Source organism: Plectropomus leopardus, chromosome 12, assembly GCF_008729295.1.
Source record: "Plectropomus leopardus isolate mb chromosome 12, YSFRI_Pleo_2.0, whole genome shotgun sequence".
Taxonomy (NCBI): domain Eukaryota; kingdom Metazoa; phylum Chordata; class Actinopteri; order Perciformes; family Serranidae; genus Plectropomus; species Plectropomus leopardus.
Window position 1 is genome coordinate 22,931,457 of NC_056474.1, and position 22,741 is coordinate 22,954,197.

The following is a 22,741-nucleotide window of genomic DNA, read 5'->3' on the forward strand; positions in this document are numbered from 1 at the left end:
ACACTTACAATGTTTCCGTACCCAAAACATAATACGCTATCTAGTCTCGTGTCACACTATTGATATAGTATATTGCCCTGCCCTAGTTTGAGTGTAATAAAAAAGAATTTCCATACATTTTTGGTTTTAAAAAAGAAAAAAAACTTACCCCTTTGCCCATGCTGGATGTCCAGACGTCGGCAGGTTATAATGTGAAGGACAGCGCTCAGGGGCCCCGCCACAGCTGAGACTTCCCGCCCCCACGTGTGGAAGACACTTGTGGCTTTTTTTGGGCCTTGCACCCCCACACCAAACATCCCGTTCCCTCACTTCTTGCTCCCTCCTGTCAGGGTAACCTGAGCCATACAACACCCCCAACCCTCCCCACTACTACACTCCTATCAGGGCCCTCTCTGCACCCAGGCACCCCCCCCCCCACCCACTACCACCATCCAACGCTCTCTCACACAGACAAGCTCTCCCTGTGTACCTGCACCTGCTCAATATGTCCCCCCCCCCCCTCGCAACACACTCATGGTTTCACAGAGAACAACAACCTATCAATCACTGCTGTCAACACAACAAAAGAAACCTCGCACTCTGCATAACATACGGTATTTATAACAAACGTGATAATGAGGGGCCGACATTGGTCCTCAAGATTTAAAATGAAAAAAGGAGGCCAAGTATTCGGCTGTTTGGGATTCTGTGCGCACACTGAATCCTCAGGTCTGTTCTGCAAATAAATCCCGCTAATAAGTGTTTAATCATTTAGTTAATTGATCCTCAAAGATGAACTTTTCTCCTGCTTGAATTCAAAACAACTCATAGCTAACTACCACACTGCAATTAGCCAAAGTCCAACATATTTACAACATAAGGCAGGTCACCAACACTGCGCCCACACAACAGATGCAGCAGATGATCTTGTGTCAAGGAAGTACCAAATGTCTTCCCACAAGTTGCCAGTGACTTTTAGAGTTGATTTTATGTTTGCTGCACTGCTTGAAATCCTCTGTGAACTGTATACTTTGATGTACATATGAGCCACTAATGTGCTTCTTTCAAGGTTACTTTCATTTTTTTCTCCCACAAAAGGGTTTTTCAAGGATATATTTGCTGGCTTATTGGTTTGTCCTTATCGCTAGAGTTGAGCATATGTCTGTGGTAAAAAGAAAAAGAAAAACTTTGTTAACTTTGTATGTCTGTAACCCTGGTCTCTGGGGGCCTCCTAGAAATGATTTTTTAATGAACACAAGTCAATAACAAAATAAAAGTTGGACGTCTAAGAACTTTCTAAGTAAAAACTGACAACATTTCGTGACATTTTTGCCACCAAATAGTGACCAAAGAAAGCCCAGAGAAGGGCAAAATGTTATGTGATGTTCTGTCCCCTATTAAAAACAAGCATTCCAAGTATTCTGTGGTTAGTAAAAAAAAACATATTTTTATAGTTGTATTTAAGTTTATAAAATAAATTAATGAATGTGAAGTAGACAAGAGTTAAGGTCTACACAAAGTGGGATAAGTATCATCACAAGCTATCCTTGCTAGCACTGCTGCCCACTATTTAAAGAGATAGTTCGTATCTTTAGAGGTGAAGTTGTATGACGCACTTATCAATAAACAGTATATAGCATACAGTAGATGGTAGTTGGTACATCCCTAGTTTAGAGAGACAAGCAGGAGTGCCAACTTGGAAGCTAGGCAAAGTACTGCGGTGGAGGGGCCAGCAAGTCCCACCTGAAGATATTAATATCAGTTTAAGTCTGCTACATTTAGAGTATTTTCACTGCTTTGCCTAAACATCAGACAGCTATTTCTGATGGGGAACTGAAGCTGTTTTCGTGCTTTCTTCAAAGCCATACTCCATTGAGTAAAACAGTGATTTAACATCGCTGAACACAGGAGCTGCATCTTTGCATGCACATAAACCGCGGCTGGATGATATCAGGTGAGGACGCAGCAGGACAAAACTAAGGGTGTAAATCACTGGTTTCATCACAATACAATATTATATCGATACTTTGGGCAACAATACAATATTTGCAGATATCACAAAGTCTACCAAGATATGATTTTAATTCAATTCGATTTAGAGGCCTGGATATGGGCCGAAATTATACATCATTTAATACAGTCAGTTACAGGAGAAGCTGCTACCCCGTCCTTTGCTTTTGGCCAGAAAAGATAAAAAACAACTTATACATAATTGGAAATAATCAAAACTGGTTCATTCTGTTTGAAAACCCTGTCTGGGAAAAAAAAGGTTTTCATTTTAATTCAAATCATGATCTTTGTCCTAAACCTTTAGGGCTGTCTAACTGGAAGACAAACGTCTCCCAACATCCTCAAAATGTGGATTAACAACAAGATCTTTTCACTAGTAGTGAAAGTATAAAAATCTATAATTACTGTCAAGGATCACAGCCTATGCCTATGGCATTTTACATTGCAGACATTAGCTTAGCGGCTAGCGGACTTTCCCTCTACTCATTTCTTAACCAACGTACTATTATTTATGCTTTGACTTACTCACCGCTGGTTTAAGTCTCTGCACCTCCAGACAGAGCAGCGCAGATGACTTTCAGTCTACATGCACATTTTTTTCAGTCAACATTTTTGAATTAGAGAAGCTAACCTAATGTTAGCAGACAGTCACTGAAGTGGCCCAGCAGGTACTTCCTGTTTACTCAGTGCAGCTTTTGTTTCCATATGACGCAGTTTCTCTGAAACAAAACATTTCCATGCTAATTATTTATTCCCGAGTTAACAGCATTATCCTCATCATCTTTCTCTGGGCTGCTCGCCGTCATCTGCCGGACACTGTGTGACAGTGACACAGACTTTCAAAATAAGGGCACGCCTGAAAGAGGATGATATGGATCATGTTTACACTTTGCACGGATGTTAGGTGATCATTTAATTGGTGTTACTATACACTGCCGGACAGAGGTCACATGATACACATGCAGGCAACATCATTTGGGCATGCCATGGAACCTGAGGTATGTGCATGAAATGTGGCAGAAGTGCATCAGGTTAAAACGACCAAATAGAAGGAGGGTGAGGGCACATCTAGGGCGGGCAGGAGGGGTGGTGGATGGGTCCCACAAACAGCAGACTTTACTGTGAGAGTCTGGTATTTGCTTCCAGCCAGAATTTGATGTTTTTTTTTCTATATCTACCCATGTGCCTTCTTCCCCAAAACCTAACTGTTCCTGCTATTGTTGCATGTGCTGTTGTTGCCGAAACACAACCACATGCCACATTATCCCACCATGTGCATTTATTGGCATCATGGTAGCAGAATACCCTCACTCAATTCTCTGTCCAAACTTAAAAAAAAAAAAAAAAAACATCTTCAGCACCATACAAATCAGTATTTAACTCTTGTCTCAATTGTTTAATTTGTACATTTGCAGAGATGTCAAAAAAATACAATTTGTGGTTAAACAGGGAGTTGTGTGCTGTTGCCTGGCAACCTCACAGAGATGACAAAGCCATGGTAGCCTATATATAAAATAGAAAAAAAACCAACAACTCTAAAGACCCTGTGAGTAGATATGAAACATGCCTGACTTTGGTGACTCCAAGTGGTAGCATCAGAAAAGAGACACTGGGAGACGACACCTCAGCTCACCCTCTCAGGTGCTGCAGCTGAGCAGCTCAGTGGTCATCAGTTAAAGGCTGTGGCTGTAATTTGAGTGTAACTGTCTGAATATGAAACAGAGCATTTCTGAAAAGGTTATGTATGCTCACTGAACCCAGCCTGCCTATTAAGTCAGAAAAATTAAGGCTTTTTGAGAACACCTCATTTTGTTACCCTGTAAAATGTGAAAAGGTTGTAAATGGCCACTGAGCATTTATTTTCAGCTCATCATCATTACTTTTTGGTAGTTGGTATCAAAGGGCATGGTGAAGTGAGACCATTTCAGTCCTCACCTGCTGCCATGAAGCACATGTTATGAAGATTTATCCCAAAACCGAATTCCTTTTGAATGTATAAGAAATACCTGGTGGCTGAGTTCATCCTTTAAAACCTCCTCTATCATGTTGTCATTGTGTGTGTACAAATGTCTTTCGATAGCTACTGTGCTATTTTGCGATGAGTTCTACTCTCATGCCAGCCATGAAATGGTGGAAGGACATTAACTTGGAAGGACTTTCTTCTTTTAAAAAGATCATGAAATGATGTCTTGGATGAGCCATTTGTGACAGATTCCCACAATGCTTGGAACTTGGAAAGAAAGAAAGACTACACATTTTCATCTAGGTTTACTTTGTCTTCTGTCGACAACAGCCGCGCTTGGGGCTTTAATTTTTTTCTTTTTATTTACGTTCTCTTTACAACATATTATACAGAGTCATCAAAAGTTGTTAGTGCTCTGGAATTATCACAAGCATTAAAATAAACGTAAAAAATTGTAAGAAGCTCCAGTCATTTCAAATAAAGGGAAGGTTATTGTGCAACTATGACTAATACAGTTCATAATACATATAAAACACTTTTTAAAAGGCATTTTAATGTCTTATGTCAGGTGTCTGTGTGGCTTTGCTGAAAAAGAAGACAACATTCAAACTGATCCACGTGACTGGATAGTTAAACAGCGACTAGTGAAACAGATCTCCAGTTATAAAGATGTGGATTTTTTAGCACCTCCATTGCCGTTATGAATTTTAAAGGAACATTCAAGTCTACACTGTCCACCCTGCATATCAAGCACGCAGATCGCAATCCGTCTTTGGCTCAGGGTTGGGGAAGAAGCACCTTTAAAAGAAAGCTCTGGGGGAAGAGCTGACTATCTGTGGTGATACATATGGATTTTTGGCTTGGCTTAACACGCCAGATAAGTCTCTTCCTCCGAAGATTTCTCTCACAGCAAGCACCTTCCTCCCCCGTTTTTTATTTTCTCCCCAGCCACATCGCGCTGAATCTAACCCAACTCTTATCCAACCCCTCATCTTCTCTCCGTTGCCGCACGACCACCTTGATTTACGTCTCGGAATAAAACCAGAGACAGCCACACAGCACCTTCCATAACACAAGGTCAGAAATATAATGTCATATTCTAACGAATACAATTACATTTCTTCCCTGCCTTGATGAACATGTTCTCCATGTGTTTCCTTTTTGCACACATGTAAAAAATGTTTCCAAAAACATTATTTGCTTAACTTAGGGTAGTTTTTTTTTTGCTTTGTATCAAATCTCTTTTTTTTTTAAACACACATATACATAAAACACGCGTCGTATTTTGCGACCGGAAGAGAGCTAGCTAGATTATAAGTTTCTGTTTGGCGTCTTCAGTGAGAACTAAAGGCGGATTTCTGCCCATGTGTTTCCGTCCTTTGCCGGTGAGGGGCAGAGGAGAGCATTTTGGCATTCGAACCAGCAGAAACAAGACAGTAAAGGGTCGGAGGGAGAAGGGAAGGCGGGCTCGGCAGGGGACATGCCTTTTTTTGGGGGGGTGTGGCATTTTTGAAGGGCAAGAGAGAGGGCGTTCGTCGATCATTGGGCAAGCCGGAGGGAGGGGAAAGAGACGTCCATCATCGAGTTTCAAAAAGAGAAGAAGAAGGACGAAGAGGAGGAAGGACAGAAGAGAGAGGAGCAGAGCATTGAGCTGTAGGCCTGGCAGTCAGATAAGGAGAGGCTTAAAGAGTGGAGTGGATTGTGTATAGGCCTTTTCTGTTGGGGAATAATGCAGTGCACAGTCACTAGAAGACAGGAAGAGGAAGAGATAAAGGAAGCCAAAGACGTAAGGACAGAGAGAACAAACCAGGGGTTTTGGAGGGAGGAGATGAATCCCAAGATGGGAGCAGAGATGAAGAGTGAATAACAAAGGAGAGAAGACAGCAGAGGAGGCAGGGAGGGAGGGAGAGAGCAAGATGGAGAGAGAGATATCTCGTTACCAGCACGTGCTAAAATAATTAGCCCTGGGTTGGCGAGGAGAAACGTGCGAGCGGATTAACCGGACCGAAAATAACTCTGAGAGCACAGAAGCTGCACCTCTTCCTGGTAAGCCCCTTTTGTCAAGACTCCTGAGAGCATCCGCCAGCCCCTCCGGGCCGTGACGTCATTCCAGGTCGTCAGTCGTCGGCCATCGAGTCAAAAGCGGACACGCACTCAGGCACAAACATCACAGCAGGCGCCCCCTCCCTCCCCATCCACCCTGCTCACCTCTTTCTTTATCACCCCCCTTCCCCTGTTAGCTGAAAAATGTGCAGCTGTTACAGTAAGCCCGTACGCTCTTATAGGGCCAGAAATAGCCCCCTTTAGCCAGGGCAGGGACACGGCGACAACCTCCATTAGCTCAAATGTGAGAGGATTGAATCACCCCGAGCTCGAGGGCTTGAACCTCTATCTACGCCGGCTGAGAGCAGGAATCATATTTCTCTCCCACTATCACTCTCCTCTCCGTCTCTGTCTCGCTTTTTCTCTATCTGAAGTCCAGAGTGCACTCACAGCTCCACTCAGTGTGTGTGATTGAGTCGTAAACATTAAGGGGGGAAGATTCAGGGGACTCTAAACACCGAGGGACGTCTTTCGGGTTCCTCTTAAGGAAGTTATGTGTGTTGTTAGACCTTAAACAGTTTTACACTTTGCCCAATGAGTGCATACAGAGTCTCCAATCAGCCATTGTAAAAATTATTTGACGCCGTTGCCGCTGATATAGTAGGACTATTCTTACAGCCAGTGCTGTCTTGAAAGAGAGGAGATAATGGGAAATAATGGGGGTTGCATCAGGCTGGGCAGTAAAGGAGGGAGCAGACTAGAGGAGTGGAGGCAGTCATGGAGAAGTCAGACCTTTATCTACAGGAGAAAAGAAAGAAAAGAGGGAAGGGAAGTGAGAGAGGAAGAGAAACAGGATAGAGCAGTTAGCATATAAATCACTTCTGTAATTTGAATTAACAAGAAAGTCAGGAAATTCACAAGTGAAAGAGGAAGAAACGGGATTGGAGAGGGGGTGAGAAAAGAATGAAGATCAGTGCGAGGGGAGAAAGTTAGAGTTTGACACGTCGCCGGCGAAAAAAAAAAGCAAATTGGCTTGTCCCCGCAGCTTGGGATTCGTGATGCGTATCGGACGCACTTGGAGAAAGCTTTTTCGGCGGATAGGATCACAATGAAAGGAACCAGAAAGGCAAAACCCGGGGAGCGGCTTTTTAGATTTTGTTATCAAACCCAGCCGTCTTAGGGTCTCGCTTCAAATGGCATATCTTATGACCTGACAAAAGTACTCGGGGTGCCGGCTGGTGTAAGAGATTATCACGACATCTTAGATCTCGGCCCATATAGCTGCGTCTACAGTCATCAGCCTGTGACAAGAGCAGATATGATTTGACTCATTTATTCAGGCACTCAGGTTGGCGTTGTGGTGGGTGTGAAGTAGGTTTATGGTTTTTCCTCTCCTGCCGTCTCCTCAGCAGACTTCCCACTCTTATCCTAGACGGCTCCCTCCCCCCTTGGCCTCTCTATTGGTTTATTTTTTGAAGGTGAGCTGATTGGCGAGGCGGGAGAGGAAGCCAACCGGTTTGGACTTTCCTGTTGCTCCCTCTCCACCGGGCCTCTCCTCCCCATTTTTGCGGGTCAGCTCCAGCTCGATGGTCATCAGCACCCGGCCCGGGCCCTCGTCCCCTCCCCCCACCACCCTTTCTGTCTTTCTGGCTATGGTTTGATGCTGCTGCGACTTGGGCTGGGCCCTCCCCACCGCCAGGTGTACGGGCTGGAGCAGCCGGCCGACGAGCCCGCCCCAGCCCCTCCCCGTATCCTATTTCTTATCCTTGCGTGACTCCTGCTTCTTCTTTTCCGAGGCGGCCGCCTTCACCTTGGAGGGGTCGGCGGGAGGCACGGGGCCCTGTGGGGGAGGAGGGAGAGGGGGTCGGGGGGAGAACAGGGGAGGAGAGTCACTTCAGGAGGAAAGGAGTGTGAGGGAGAGAGAGAGAGAGAGAGAGAGAGAGAGAGAGAAGAGAGAGAGAGAGAGAAAACAAGGAGGTAGGAGAGGAGAGGAAGGAGGGGTGAGATGGGTGCGTTAGAGGTGAGAGGATGAGAGATGGAGTTAGCAGGACAGGTGGAGCTGTGTGAAGAGGAGAGAAAAACACATTTAGGAGGAGACCGGGTGGTGTCCAGAGTTCTCACAGGTAGAGAGACAGTCCTTTTAGGGGAGGGGGTAGCAAGTGAGGGGGGGTGGTGTCCAGAGCTGTAAGGGGGTGACAAAACAGGTAACCATGCGTTAGGATGGGACACAGTGGCAGGCAGACTCCATACACCTGTGAGAACTAAGAGACACTTGATCAATAACACACACTCATACACACACTCGCACACACAATGTATACCATACTGGGTTCTTGTTGGGATTCGACTATTTGTGCAACAATTAAACAAAATCTGACCATATTTGTAGACAAAATAGCTCTAATTTTTCTCGTGACATTGGACAAGACCCAGTAAGTAATTAATTTAGCAATGTTGGATAAAAATGTTAGAACCGGCAATAAACTTGGCTAAAAAGAGAGATTTTAGACATCTAGGCAGCAGTGGAAGAAGTACTCAGACATATCACCTCAATAAAAGCAGTAATCAAAGTATAGAAAAGTGAAAAGCCTTCATGCTCAGTTTTCACTGAAGAAGAAAAGTATCATGCCAGTGTGCCAAAAGTAAAAGTACTTGTTTACAGAACGGTTGCCATAGAGACAGAACTGTCAACTCATTACACTGCGTTTTTTATCTTCAGTGCGTCCACTCCAACTGGTTTTCACGGGGGAGGGGGATTCCATGTTCCCTAACTAATCACTAGAGACCTACATATCTTCCTCAGCAGTTTGTATTTTTCATGGCCTACTTCGTGCATTATAGAATAGGTTAGAAATGGCAACTATCACCGTCACTTGCAGGCATACTTCTTTGTTATTGGTTGCAGCTTCTCCAGTCAAAGTTCATCACAATTAAATTCAGTGGGATACAAAAATGCAAATTTACTGTGCCAGCGGAAGCAAATGTTTGAACTGCCCCTTCACCTGCACTGAATGGAAGTGAACAGGAGGCAAATATTCACCAATGTTAATTTCACTCATTATGGGACTGTGATCTATAAAACATTTTTTTACCTCTGAAATGTAGTGAAGTAGAAGTTTAAAGTAGCATGAAATGGAAATACTTAAGTTAAGTACAAGTAACTCAAAACTATTTGAATGGATATATTTAGTTACTTTCCTCCACTGCATCTAGGTCACATTTTAACTGTAGTTTTAACATCCTTCGGATGGGTATAGTTCAGTGTGTGGTTAGGACATGCAACACAATGAAATATAGCCATTAAAAGGCTGTTTGCAAATTTAACACTACACATAAAATCCATAACTGCATTTGAATTATTCAAATCTAGCCCTTTTCATGTGTGAAATAATGTTGCTCTTGCTTTTAAGTTTATTTTTTAACCTCAGATTTAGTGTCAAACTAATGCCTATGTTGTTATTCAAATTTGGTTGTTTTTGTTGTTGTTGCCTTCCCTCTTTTGTCTCTGAGCATAAATTGTCTAAATGCATAAACTGTGGAAATGCAATGGCTTGTCAGGCCCCTCTTGAAAAAAAGATGATGCATCTCTTGAGGCTTTTTCTGTTGACAATGAAATTTTTTAAAAACTTTCACCCGTTTCAACCTCGACGTCCACTGTAAATGTCGTCTACCCTGCGCATAAACACTGCATGCATACTGGGTCTCTGAAACATTTAGGCTTTTAGACAATAAAAATTAGCATGAAAGGGTTTTCTGTTTGAGGGCTAGCTGCACTCCAAGATACAATACCTGATAACATTTAGAGAGGGGAACTTCCTGAAAATAAAATTTGTGTTTATAAATCATATACCTTGGCTATTAAATGAATACTTTAAGTTTACAGTGATTCGATTTCTGTTCTAGCAGTGGTCAGGGATAGATCTTCTTTTCTGGCTCTGTGGTATTTTTTTTTAAAAAAAGGCCCACATTTAGCCTCCATTCATCTAACTTGTACTTATATAATTCTTCCATTCACTCCCACTCATTCTGTATACTGTCTGTGCAATGTCTAAAAACATCTCCAAGAAGAAATCTATAAAAGGAAGAGGAGGAAGGAAGTAAAGTGAGGCTTCATTTGAGCACAACAAATCCATCAGGACGGACTGGACAGAGTGGAGATAAGGTCAAGGTAGCACTTAAATTTACAATAGCTGTATTCCAGTGCATTAACCTGTGAGTTAACCTATTGAAAAGTATCACAAGTGCATGATAATGCTCCGACGGAACTTAATGAAACTTCACTCATATGTAATGGTTTTGACCAACACTGTGCACTTTCAATGCTGTCCCACAGGTTGAACTCAGAGGCTGGTACACTGTTGTAAAAGTGTTACATAAGAGGACAGTCAAACTGGATAGAGTGCCCCAGGAATGATGTTTTTCTCTAGGCTGACCAGGAAGTTAGCTTCGCCCTGGTTCCCTTGTCAAAAAGCTGATGGGATTTTTCCAATGGATTTTGGATCGTTGCAGAAAATAGGCTCTGTGGTAAACAAACGTTTATGATACTTACACGTTTTGTTCAGCAAGATAATCTTCACAAATGTATGCCAGTTTCAGGATTTTTGAAGTCTAAATGTAACCACCAAAAGTAAAAAGCTAATGTTAGGCTTAAATGAACAACATTATGGTCGTGTCACCATTGCTACGAAACTGTAAAGCCGTGTTCAGCGCAGCATGGCATGATAACATTCTGTGGTCTTATTTAGCCACTTGGAGTTGAAATCCCTGTTTTATTTGAATGTCTTTTTTTGCACAACAGGTTACTCTGTGATAATGAGGAGATTAGGAGCAGAATGCTCCTCATTATTGGGAAAGATGGTCCGTTGTAATACGGTACAAACCAAAATTACGAACTTTTTGCCTTGTATAGAACAGCTACAATGTAGAATCTTTGTGAAAAATAATTTTGACAAAAATCAAAGATCCCTATGTGCACACTTACATTACTATTAGCCTTAGAGACTGCCACTCCAGAGGAGGACAGACTTTGTTCTGTGAGCCAGGAGAAATTGAGAATGAGTTAGAAATGTTTTTTTTTACTGTCCTGCGCATGAAGATATAACAGATATACTGCTTGGTGAAATAACCTCCATTTATCTTGATTTCTTTTGTTTCTATGACTATGAAAAATTTGACTTATGTTTTAGAAGGGGAACCTTTTTTGTGGCAGAATTTGTTTGTCGGGCCTGGAATAGAAGGCAGAGTATTATGTTTGGTTACTGAGCGGTGAAACAACATATATTTTGGTTTGATCACTGCCGCAATATTTTACTGGTGTCTTGTAAACCCATGAGGGTTGGGAACATGTGCATGACACAGAATAAAGAAATCAGTTTTAGCAACTGCCTTTTTTAAGACACATAAAAGCTTCAAAGTTTCAAAGTCTCTTGAGCTAGTGTTAACTCATACCTTATTTCAGGCTTCCAACCAAAAACCCATTCAAAAAACCCATTGACTTTGAGACGAGGGAACCGCAGATGCTGAAAATGCTAACTCATTTGCGGGTTTTTAGGACTCAGTACTGGGGTTCTCTATAGAAAGCATGCAGGATTTAAGGTGTGGAGGCTACATGCTCTCATACATCAGGTTAGTCAACAGTGGATAGCACACCACAAGCTGCCTGTATTCACTGAAGCCTTGGCTAATAATACCCCACTGATTGCATTACAAAATGTATCATCTTTAATGATGCACCGTGCCGAAGCAGCACGCGCTCTGATATGACAGCAATCGAGGCGCACGGTGCTGCTAACATCCGGCACCACAGGGGCAACTGTGGAGCCCATCCGGTGTCATTACCTTCGATCATACTTACATTCCCTCATAAATCATTGTATTGTTTACCATTATGCATCCCACGGTAGGTTGCTGGATTGCACAGCTCCCACGCTAATGACGGCACTGCTGCGTAAACACACTCGAGCCTGCTTAGGCAGAACGCAGAGCCGCCCTTGTTACAGGGGGCTGCACACACTTCAAAGGAAATGTGGGTACAGTGGCAAAACAGGAGGGACTGGTGGGGAGGTAGATAGGGAGGTAAGTGGCTGCGTCCTCTGCTGCATACTAAAGAGAGACAGTGACAGGTGAGGAGGGAGAGTGAGAGGTAGATGAGGAGCGAGAGGTAGTGATTTTCTGTCCAGAACCGAAGCTGATCAGAACACCTGAGGAGGGAGAGGAAGGGTGTGAGGCTGTGGTGGAGGGGGGAGAAGAGTGAGGGAGGATCGAGAGAGGAAGTAAAGAGGGAAGAGGAGAGGGGGAATTACAGACAGATAGATGCTTCTCATGGTCAGTAAGGAAGTCAAAGGCACGGAGAGGTAGGAGGAGGAGGAGGATGCGACTGAGGAGAGGGAGGGAGGCTGGGGATCGGATAAAAGGAATGTGAATGAGAGAGCGAGGGAGGGAGTGAAGTAAAGTGGGGTTGGGTTGGTTGGGGGGGGGGGTTGGGGGATGGAAAGAAGAATGGGTGGGTGCGTGCGTGTGTGTGAGCTCAGATCGATACCAAGTGCACTCAATTATCATTCCAGTACAGTGTGTGTGTGTGTGTTCATTGCTGTTCTTATGTGTGTGGCTGCGGGGTAAACTCCTCTCCCACAACTCCACCTAATGGGGAGTAGCACACACCACAGGGCTCCTTTGTCTCTCTGTCTCGCTCTCTCCCTCCCTCACCCGCAGCCTCTTGGAGATTTGCAGTGCAAGCCCAGCAAACAGAAAGTAACGAAGATGGTGAGGCTGATACAAAATTGTGTTGTGTCAGCAGAGACTCCTAATAAGGGCTATTTGATCAAACAACCACTTATGAGCGCACTATAAAATCCCACGAGTCCTCTGTGTGAGGCGCAGCTTCAAGAGAGGAATCGGCTCCGAGGGGGGAGAAAATAAATAAAAATAAAAAAATTAGGGGGGCTCACATGGAACATTTTTTCCTTCCAAGCTGAGACTTGCAGGAGAGTAACTATAAATGACAACATTGTCAAATATTCCAGTGTCCTTTTGGCGGCGAGTTATTTATTCATATATGCACTGTCACCCGCCGCAGGCACTTGAGAGCAGCTGACTGCAGCTCAAGAGCAACCTGACAATCACACGACAGTAAAAAGGAAAGAAGAAGACAGAGGGAGGAAGAGGGGCCCCGGGGAGTTGAGAATGAGCGTTTGAGGTGTGAGGAAAGGGTCGGCCCTCGTTGTTGTCGCACCCTCGGCTTGAGCCACGGGGGGCAAAGATGGCGCACTCCTAACTGATGCCCGCCAACTGGCGCCGCTGCGTCTTTACATTAGCTCACACCTGAGGCTACATGACTCGCTGTGACAATAACACCTCTGATCTTCCACCTCGGATATCTTTGGGCGTCTCTTGTTTCCAAGCGGATTTTTTGATTTCGGAAAACGCCTTGAACCCAAATCCCTTGACTTCCCTTTTATTCATTATCAGCAGGAGAGGCGTACAGTCGATTACAATACGCCCCCGCAACAATCCAGCACCCACATTACCGCAGAGTAATCAAACACAACTTGCCCTGGTGCCTTGTATTTACAAAAGAATAAAAGCCACCAAAACGTCTGATTAATCCACCACTTGAGGCTATTGCAGTCCCACGAGAAATTGTGTGGGGGGGGAAATATCCCAAAATCCTTGGCGAGCAGCAGCGTAAGACCACTGATAACAGCCTGGACCATAATAGGCCCAGTGATTTTCATTTGACTCCCAGTGAGCAAAATCAGCAGCTCCCGTCCCTCTTCCCACTGCGAGCAAATCACAGTCCCATTCAACACAGCAATAGCATTGCTCGGCCATTTCACAGTAGCTGGTTTGATTTTTGCCCCGTGGCTGTTTACTCGCACCGCGCTGTTTGGCCCCCCTGAGGGAGCTGAAGAAGGGGTGAGGGCCACAAGAGAGAATAAGGGAGAGAGAGAGAGAGAAGGGACAGTATGGGCTTTAAAGCACCTCCAACGCTCAGACGGCACTAGAATTTTAACAGCTTGAACACTGTTATTAGTGTTTGGAGGGCAGAGTTTGAATGGCATGTTATTTTGTTGTTGATATGTTGCTTTGAGGAGGAGTCTGCTAAGTGTGTGGACATGTTGGAGCTGCTTGGACCGGCATTGGGGGAATGCGATTATAAAACTGTGCCGTTATGCACTGTCATGTTAGATGTGTGCTATTGTGTGGCTGTGCTGCAACAGAATGGATGAATATTCCCTCTGACAACACGTTTCCCGAACCCAACACTGAACACTATAGTAATCTCTCCAAAAAGCACGTCATTTTGCTATTTAGCGCCTGAATGTGACAGCAAACCAAGCTGTTGAATTTGGTGTTGTCGACTAGATGTGTTCATGTGACGGGAGTGTGTGAGGAAAGGATGCAGAGGAGGGAGATAAAGGGATGGTTCAGGAAGGAGAGGAGGGAACTTGCCTGTCTCTGCTGTGATCCCTCTTTCTTTTTCTTGCCATGTTTGCTGGAGGGGACAAAAGAAAGACAATGTCAGGATGTCGAATCTATCTCTCCCTCCAGTGGTCACAGGGCAGCATTGCCTGGCAGCCATCATAAAGAGAACATCAGCTTAATCTACTGGCCCCGTCTCAAACATAGCCCCCAGGAGCTAGATGCGTTAAGGTCTCATAAAATTGGATAGGTATAAGCAAGGTGATGGATCCATCATCTTCATGATCTGGCGGATAATCCACTCAGAAACTGTCGCTTCACCACTTTTAATCATCTTGCTTTGGACCTATGCTGTGCCGTTTTTCAGATGAAATCTAGATGAGAGATCATTATCTGTCTCTTTCCAGCTGACTAACTTCAAATCTAAACCTCGCACACCTAACCAAATCAAATCATGGCACGGCACCTACGCCAGCTTGGCCACGCAGGTGTCGGTGCCAGGGATGGGCTCCGGCTTCAGCTCCAGTCCCTGGCACAAACCCGACTGGCAGAGCGCCGCCGGCCACAGGCCGGGCACTGACCTGACACTGAGGCTGAAGACGCGGCGCGCCACCAGGAACCTCATCAGGTAGTAGATGACCACGATGAGCACCAGCAGGCCCAGCACCACCCCGATGATGGCCCCTGTGATCACGCCAGCCTGGATGGGCACTGTCGGCGGAGGAGAGGGAAAGGAGAGGAGGAGGTGGTGTTAGAAGGTGCCGACAATTTGAGAATAATAAGGAGCGCAAAGCAAGTGACAGACAGAGGTTGTAAGTGTTCAGAAGGAAACGGAAGATATGAGGAAGAGGAGGAAAAGATGTCATAGGAGGGAGGAAATGGAAAGGAGAGACAGGCGAGGAACAAAGCTAGAAGGAAAGAGAGATGAAAGTAGAATAGACAAGGAGAGCAAAGGTAAAATAAAGGTTGAATGAAAGATGAAGAACACAGTGCAGTGGAGGCAGAGTGGGAGATGAAGAGGAGGGGAGATAAGGTAGAATAAAGGTGAGAGCAGGGATAGAGTCATGGAGGGAAAGGTGGGGGAGGGGGTGAGACGGGAAAGACGATGGAAGAGGCAAAGGAAGAGAGAAATGGGAAGAGAAGGCGAGGAGGAGGGGGAGAAAACAAGTGAAGGGGAGGCAGTGATAGCAATCTCAAATAGAGAAAGAGATAAAATTGTAATTGATTTCATTTAACAGGAGGTGCGAGGAATTCTAAACGAGGCAGTGCGACGACTGGTCTGAACGCAGTGCTCGCTTTAGTCTGATGCACAGCGCAAATTGAGATTAATTTTGGAGTTTGGAATGATTATAACAACAATTGAGAACAGTTGGCTTCTGACGAAGAAAATTCCCCAAAATATGCCATATGGGCTCAGTGGAAAGCTAATGAGCAGACACAGATGTACGACAATGCAGACATTAGACTTTACATCGTGGGGGAATTTGATTTTGCTGAGGAACCCCTGCGGGACTCACTGCGCTCCCCCTCCCTGCCCACCCTTGTCTCACCCTTCTCAAAGACCAGCAGGCGCACGCTAGAAGGTCGGCCCACTATGTCAGGGGGGTTCTTGGCATCACAGGTGAAGGTGCCATTGTCGTTGAAGTCCAGGTTCTTGATCAGGATGGAGCCGTCACGGCGGGCGGGGTTCCCCACAAACTCCAGTCGGTCCCTGAATGGGCCCTTGTTGTCCACATAGGGGGCACCACCAGTGTAGTGGAAGATCTGTAAAGGACAGAGGGGACATTGTTGTATTCATGCATGTTAGGTCACCATGTTGACATGTATTTAATCTCAGTAATTGCTGCAGGTAACTGGGCTTTGTGTTCAGAGGCCAGTTTTGCATAGATCACCGCAGCCTGTGGTGGTTAAAGTGCATTCGTATTTTATAGCCATGCAAAGAATCATGACAAAAGTGTATGCGTCTAGTCTGCACCAACAAGCAGGGCTGGGTGTCAAACCAAAATGCCTTTTGCACCAAATTAAATATGAGTATTAAAAACTGGTCAAATACTGAAGTTTGGAATCAAGTCTGGTCATATTTGTAATCTCATTATTACAATGGAAACTGCTTGTAGTGATTACATCTGTTTGGGTCAAATTGACCACTATATTTCATTTATCTTTTTCTATATTTTTCATGCAGATTACCATCTAATTTACATTTTTATTACATTATTATAATGTGATGAAACAGGCAGCTTTGCGCTTTACTGGATTTTATTTACGTTTTCAAAATACAGTACAGCTGTTTCATCACGGGGGCATTAGTGACCTGCTAGCTGCTAACATTGTCTGTAAGATATTTTTTCTTGGGCAGGTAGTGTATAGTGGATTTTTTCATTGAACTGCTGCTTTGAAGCCATGAGAGCACAGAGAGTCAACCAAGATAGTAAAGCTAAGAGTCGGGAAAAAAATATAAAAAGAGCTGAAAGGGAAGTCTCTCTGACAGAGCAACAGCTTTCACATTACACCTGATCAATTCAAAATATCACACCAGCTTTAAAGGTTTAAGTGTGCAGAATTTAGTGGCCTCTAGTGGTGAGGTTGCAAACATGCAAACAGCTGAACCTTCTCCCATGTGCCAAGCATGTAGGAAAACTAAAGTGGCCAATGCAAAAATGGGAATGAACCTATCTAGAGCCAGTGTTGAATTTGTCCACTCAGGGCTACCATATCAACATGGCAGACTCCCATGGACAAGGACCTCTTTCATTTATAGACATAAACAGCTCATTCTAAGGTAAATAAAACACAATAATTCAAATGTTCAGGTCATTCTAGACTAATGAAAACATACACATGAATACTATATTCAATATCTGCCAATATTTCCCACCAAATTAACACTCCAGACCTTTAACTCAAAAATGTTGCCAATTTGCACTGCAAGACACTGTAACTCAAAAAAATTGCCAGTATGAATTTTTTGTTTGATTCTGTAAAAAAGAAAGGGTGTTGGTTGACACACCATTTTGCGGGGAGCGCCATCTGACAATAACTGCAAAAGGGGGCAACACCACCAACCTGTTGCCCCACCTTAACCTCCATCATCCAGTAGATTTCGCCAAAGAGAGAGGGAGTTTCAGTGAATTTGCTAGCCTTGAAATTCCTTTGGCCATGGTAATTGTGTAGTGAAAATCTGATATTAATTGGGCTATATAGATAAAATTGACTAGCCATATAGTATTTTTTTCTTTTAATGAAAAACAAAAAGTTTTTAAAGCATCATTTTGTTATTATACCTAAACTTAGTACTAGTATTGGCAAATTTTGATTTATGCACCATCAGTGGTGAATTACAGATTGCAGCTAATCTAGAAGCTAACTGATTTTGAGGAAAGCCTAAATGGGCAAAGGGCTAAGCAGCAGATGTCCCAAACTTCACAAGATCAAGGTCAAATTTGGTTGATATTTTTTTGTTAACAGTTAATTGAAATTGTCAGCCCACGTCTGAGTGAAGGATCAAGGCCTGTGAAAGCCATCCAAGTGATAAACACAGCCTTTTCACGTGATATGAACGTGTCAGAAATCAAATACGACATTTAAAAGGACAAATGCACCATGAAAACAGATGAAATATGAAACTGTAAATCTGTCCCGGCGGGAAAAGAAAGGAGCGACAGAAGATAAGTGGGGGAAAAAAGAGATGAAAAATCTTGTTTCAAAGCGAGGGCACTGCAGGAGACGGATGGAAGCGAAGGTGGTGAGGGGAGGAGATAATGAGAGAGGATGGGAGGGACAAAGAAGGCAGGGCTTGGGAGGAGGAGATTAAGGGAGGTGGACAGAGGGAGGTGCAGTCAGGACGGGGAGATAGAGAGATTAGAGAGATGGCAGGATGATAAGGGCAGGGAGAGTGAAATTAAAGAGCAGAAGGCAGGTGAGGCAGCAAAAGAGAAAGTTTCTTGTTGTTTCCGTCTTTGAGTTAATACACCAAACCTTCACTTGTGTGTCAGAATAAATTGAGCATTGCTCCAGTGTGTGATGACATTTTAGACGTTCACACAGTCCCATATTTGTCGGATTAACTAGGATTTCCTTTTGATGATTCGTGAATATTCTGTGAGAGTGCTCTAGAAAGTACTCATGAATTCTGAAAATGATCAGCCATGTCCCGATTCCTGTGATGCTCATTTTAAAGCAGCCCAAACCAAAATCTGCATGTGATCCCAAATTGATCAGATCATTGTTTCAAAGACTTCTCTACTCAGAAGCGTTGCCATGTGACATCAGTACACCACCCGCCTCCTCTCGCTAAATTTCTGCTCCTCTTGGTGCCTGGTAGGGGCGGAGATGGTGAAAACAAAAAAGCCTTTTTGGCAGAAGAGGCAGCCATTGTTGGCGAGTTTCTGGTGCTGCAAAAGACATGTTTGTAATTCCTTCTTATATATTTATTTGTGGCTTCTTGAATGTGAAAAAAGGTTAACTTCAAGAGGGAGTGCATAAAATCAGAACCTCATGTAGGAAAATAAAGAGGGTGTTCCTCCACTTAAGGATTTACACAAAATATCTAGCTCTTTAGCTGCTCAATGCTTTTGCTCTGTTCACCAGTTACTTGCTGATCTGCAGTTTGGTGCTGAGCAGGAAGTCTACAGTGGGTTTATCAAAGCCTTTTTGTTTTAACTGAAATCAACCACATGATGTGTCTGAAAACAACACATATGAGGGCATGAGAGTGAATCAAAACAGCAAAGCCACTGGCTGTAAAACCCAAACAATGACCTTAAAGATCAACTTTTCATAGAGCTTGCATGACAATCACATCGAGTGCAGCTTTAACCCTTTAAACCTGAGCAATTTGTCAAAAACACAGTCAGAGGTTATCAGTTGAGTTACAAGAAAATGGCCTGAAATTATGGGGGGATACATCTAAAAATAGTCAACACTAGTTGAAATATTTTTAAATAATTTTTTGATAAATGTCTAGAAAACTATATTTTAATAAATTTTATAATTATATGAATGTAGTTGTCTGGACATTTTTCTCTATTTTTTTAAAAATTACTATTAACGTCTAATAATTTCCCTTTCTCTATTTTAAACTAATTTTAAGGTCAATTTCTTGTCTTTCCTGTCTTGCTTTTTCTAAATTTCTTGCAATTTGTATAACATCCTTTGCCAGTGTCTTTTTTAGTCATTTTTTAAAAGAAATTAAGCCATTTTGCTCAGGTTCAAAGGTTGAATTACTTGTGAAAGGCATCCAAATGCAGCAAAAGAAAACTGATGTTTTGGGTTAAAGTGGATGTGACTTTTTTTATAGGAGATTTACAGATTGATTTGCAGTTTGACTGACTGTGACAGCTGACATCTGTCTGGTAAATGCATATATTCTATACAGGATGATGACACAATCACATAATAGTACAGCTGTTTCAGACCACAGGTATCAGTAAGAAGACTGCAGTTAGTCTGTGTGTGTGGATTTGCGTCTTACAGAGATGCTGTCCCGGGAGCCATCAGGCCTGTATGTCCAGGAGAAGGTGACGTCCTCAGAGGTCCAACGCCAGGAGAAGAAGGAACAGGACAGCCGGATGTCGGAGCCCACCAGGGCGTGACGCTCCCAGCCAGTGTAAATCACTATGGCCTGGGACTGCTCAGGCACTGGGAGACACAGAGCAGGTAGATACAGCTGATTCACAAATTCACACACCTGCCCACACCATCAAGATAAAAGTACATGTTTTTGGTATAATATTGCTTAAATAATGCCTCTATTACATACTCTGACTACCTTTTGCAGCAGAAAGTGATCAGAATTTCAACCTGCAAGGGCTTTTTATTAATGGAAAGCAGGTTTGTGAATAAATAAAACCCCTGTAATGAATGCCACTTTGTCCTTTTATTACTTTCCTCCCTAACATCTATCAAATAAATCCCAAATACTTAGATATTCACCTACACTCACACTGTTAAACTGCACATTTAGTGGTGTCAGATCCACCATCGACTCAGGCGTGCGCTCCGTAAATATTTGGATTATTACTGGAATATTGGTGCTAGTCTCTCAAAGTCAAAGGGGAACATCATTTTCTCCATTAATATGGATTATGTTGGCTTAATCATGTGCGCTGTTTATGCTCGAATAATATCTAATGATCGATGTTAATTTGGTTTTGGCTGCAAAATCAATATTTTACTTCCCTGGAAAATGCACTCAGCATCTCAAACAACCACCAAAGCCCCTGGGAGCTGCACACCCCTGCCACTCTTAACATCAGCCGGAACGACATCATTTTTTGCATCGTTCAGTATCACTTAAAACATGTGAACGTGCCACCAATGAGTCACATAGTCTCACTGCGACATTAACACTAATGCCCATAAGTGTCATGGAGCTTCGTGCTCTTTCTTTTCACACCCAAGGAGTAAAGTTCACAGCCTTCGCTGTGAGCGACCTTGAGCGCACGTAGTTAGTGCAGCCGGCCCCCGCGCAACTCGTCAATGAAATCGTGCTTGACATTTTTAATTAAAATTCTGACAAAAACTGCAAATATCTGACAAGAGGGGAGCACAGAAAGCCGTCTGCTTGAGTGCAAAACGTCTGCCAGGTCTCCCTTTAAAAGTCATAATATAACTCTTTAACTTTGCAAGCTTGGAGCCAGCTGCTTTATAAGATGAGCACAGATGTACAGGGTCATTTAGCATAATGCACCTGAGAATAAACAGTGTCCTCTACAGGTGTCCTAAAGGCTTTTTTTTTTTAACTGAATCAACAAGCAAATGTTAAGATATCCATTTAAATGCTTTAGTTTGGTAATAAGCAAGTGTAGAGGGAGCTATTACATTTCAGTGAAAGATCAATTAATTCCCTCCTAAGCCTATTGACTCTTTTTTATTATCATCAAGTCCATCAGTTTTCAGCTAAACACTGAAGAAGAAAACAGAAAAAGCCCTCTTCATCATACTCTCATTTAACCTTCAACCCCACATGAGTGGAAAGATAATTTCAGCATCTTCACTTACAATTGATGAAATCAATGTCCTCAAAAAAAAACCTCAATAAAAAAAGTTCAAAGACGAATCATTCTTTTTTTTTTTTTTTTACCTATTCCCAGGAGGACAACCGACGCCAGCGCCAAAAACGTCAGCATGGTTTCTGGCTTCTATGGAGCTCCCAAAAGACTGATGCCGCAGACCTGACAGGAGCCTGTCGGGGAAGAGTCCCACTCTGGAGGGAGCACGAGTGGAAGGAGGAGAAAGAAAGAAAGTGGAGCGGAGGGGTGCAGGACGCCAGGACAGAGGGCTTCAAAACAAGACAACAACAGAAAACCCACTGTCCCCTGGTTTATACCCAACCACACCCCTTGCCCAGGCCCGGCCCGGCCCCATTCCTCCTCTCCACACACACCCCCCCACCCTCACCCCAACCCTCACCCATCCTGCAATTTCTCTCCATTTTGTCCCCTCAGTGAAACAAATTACACACATTATCTTTTTCAAGTGGACGCAGGCGAGAGGCACCTGCGCCGTACAGTAGCTGGTGAATTAATTGGGTAAACAATGGGCAACTTGGGGGGAATTTGCAAACTCTGTGCAGCATTACACTGTGATGAATGTAATGTGTTAGATTGCACCCTCGCCGTGATGTGACTGAGTTGAGAGGGAATGCTAATCAACGCCTAGCATGTAGGCGCTAACGAGGGCGTGTGACAGGGAATCATGACCATCTGCAGTCGCTCCGTATGTGATTACTGCTCATATGTAAATATTACATGGTGAGTAGTGGGAGGCCTGTTTACAGTGAAGGAGGAGGGGGGATCCTGTGGCGAGGTCAGTCCAGTGCTCTCTCCTCTGTCCCCATCTCTCACCCCTCTCCCTGCACTTTCACCGAGGTCTGAGGCCAGCGGCCCCGAACAAAGCCCCGACTCTTTGCTGTCTGTCCTCCCTCTCTCCAGATTCCTGTCGTTTGCTGACGTCTAGCACTCAGAGACAATGGAGAGCGAGGGGGACAGGGGCTGACTGGTGTTTGCCCGTCTGTCAATGGCGCTTTCTTCCTCTCCGGCCCTCTCCCTTTTCTTTCGCCCTGCTTCGTTTTCTCCTCCTGCCCTGGACAAAGCTGTGTATTCAAAAAAGCAGCGCCCACTCCTCGCTTTTCCAGTAACACAGACAGCAAGACAGTGGGGACAGACCTGCTATATATAGATGGGTTGATGTGAGGACAAGAGACACAGACTAAGATGGTGGACGCAGGACGGAATGAGAAAAAAGGCAACGGTGAGAATGAGCGGACACGCCGGAGTGGAATTTCTGCATTTCTAAAAGGCCTCATTCCATCATTTTGTCACA

The 22,741-nt window shown here is 43.9% G+C and overlaps 2 protein-coding genes across 5 annotated transcripts in view; both read right to left on the reverse strand.

Moving 5' to 3' along the window:
• Positions 1 to 263, reverse strand: part of atp1a2a (ATPase Na+/K+ transporting subunit alpha 2a) — a 46,913-nt gene extending 46,650 nt beyond the window's left edge. The window contains exon 1 of the mRNA XM_042498280.1: positions 149 to 263. Coding sequence (XP_042354214.1) covers positions 149 to 160 — 12 coding nt within the window. The 5' untranslated portion in view covers positions 161 to 263. The remainder of the gene's footprint in view (positions 1 to 148) is intronic.
• Positions 264 to 4,252: 3,989 nt separating this feature from the next.
• On the reverse strand, positions 4,253 to 21,724 carry mpz (myelin protein zero). Of its 4 annotated transcripts, XM_042497382.1 has the most exons (7): positions 21,501 to 21,724; positions 19,890 to 20,056; positions 15,967 to 16,180; positions 14,998 to 15,127; positions 14,447 to 14,489; positions 7,806 to 7,835; positions 4,253 to 6,793 (listed from the first exon to the last, which is right to left on the reverse strand). In XM_042497382.1, the coding sequence occupies exons 1-7, from the start codon at positions 21,544 to 21,546 to the stop codon at positions 6,782 to 6,784; spliced, it is 642 nt and encodes a 213-aa protein (XP_042353316.1). In that variant the 5' UTR covers positions 21,547 to 21,724; the 3' UTR covers positions 4,253 to 6,781. The 4 variants fall into 4 exon arrangements, with proteins under 4 accessions (XP_042353316.1, XP_042353314.1, XP_042353317.1 ...); XM_042497380.1 differs by having other exon boundaries at positions 4,253 to 7,835; XM_042497383.1 differs by lacking the exon at positions 7,806 to 7,835 and having other exon boundaries at positions 21,501 to 21,723.
• Positions 21,725 to 22,741: the final 1,017 nt, after the last annotated feature.

Coding starts and splice junctions, on each gene's coding strand:
- mpz (XM_042497380.1), bottom strand. CDS start 21,546: ATGCTGACGTTTTTGGCGCTGGCGTCGGTTGTCCTCCTGGGAATAG. Junction 14,490..14,997: donor GTCTTCAGCCTCAGTGTCAG/GTCAGTGCCCGG, acceptor TGTCCCCTCCAG/CAAACATGGCAAGAAAAAGA. Junction 7,836..14,446: donor AGGGATCACAGCAGAGACAG/GCAAGTTCCCTC, acceptor CCTCCCCCACAG/GGCCCCGTGCCTCCCGCCGA.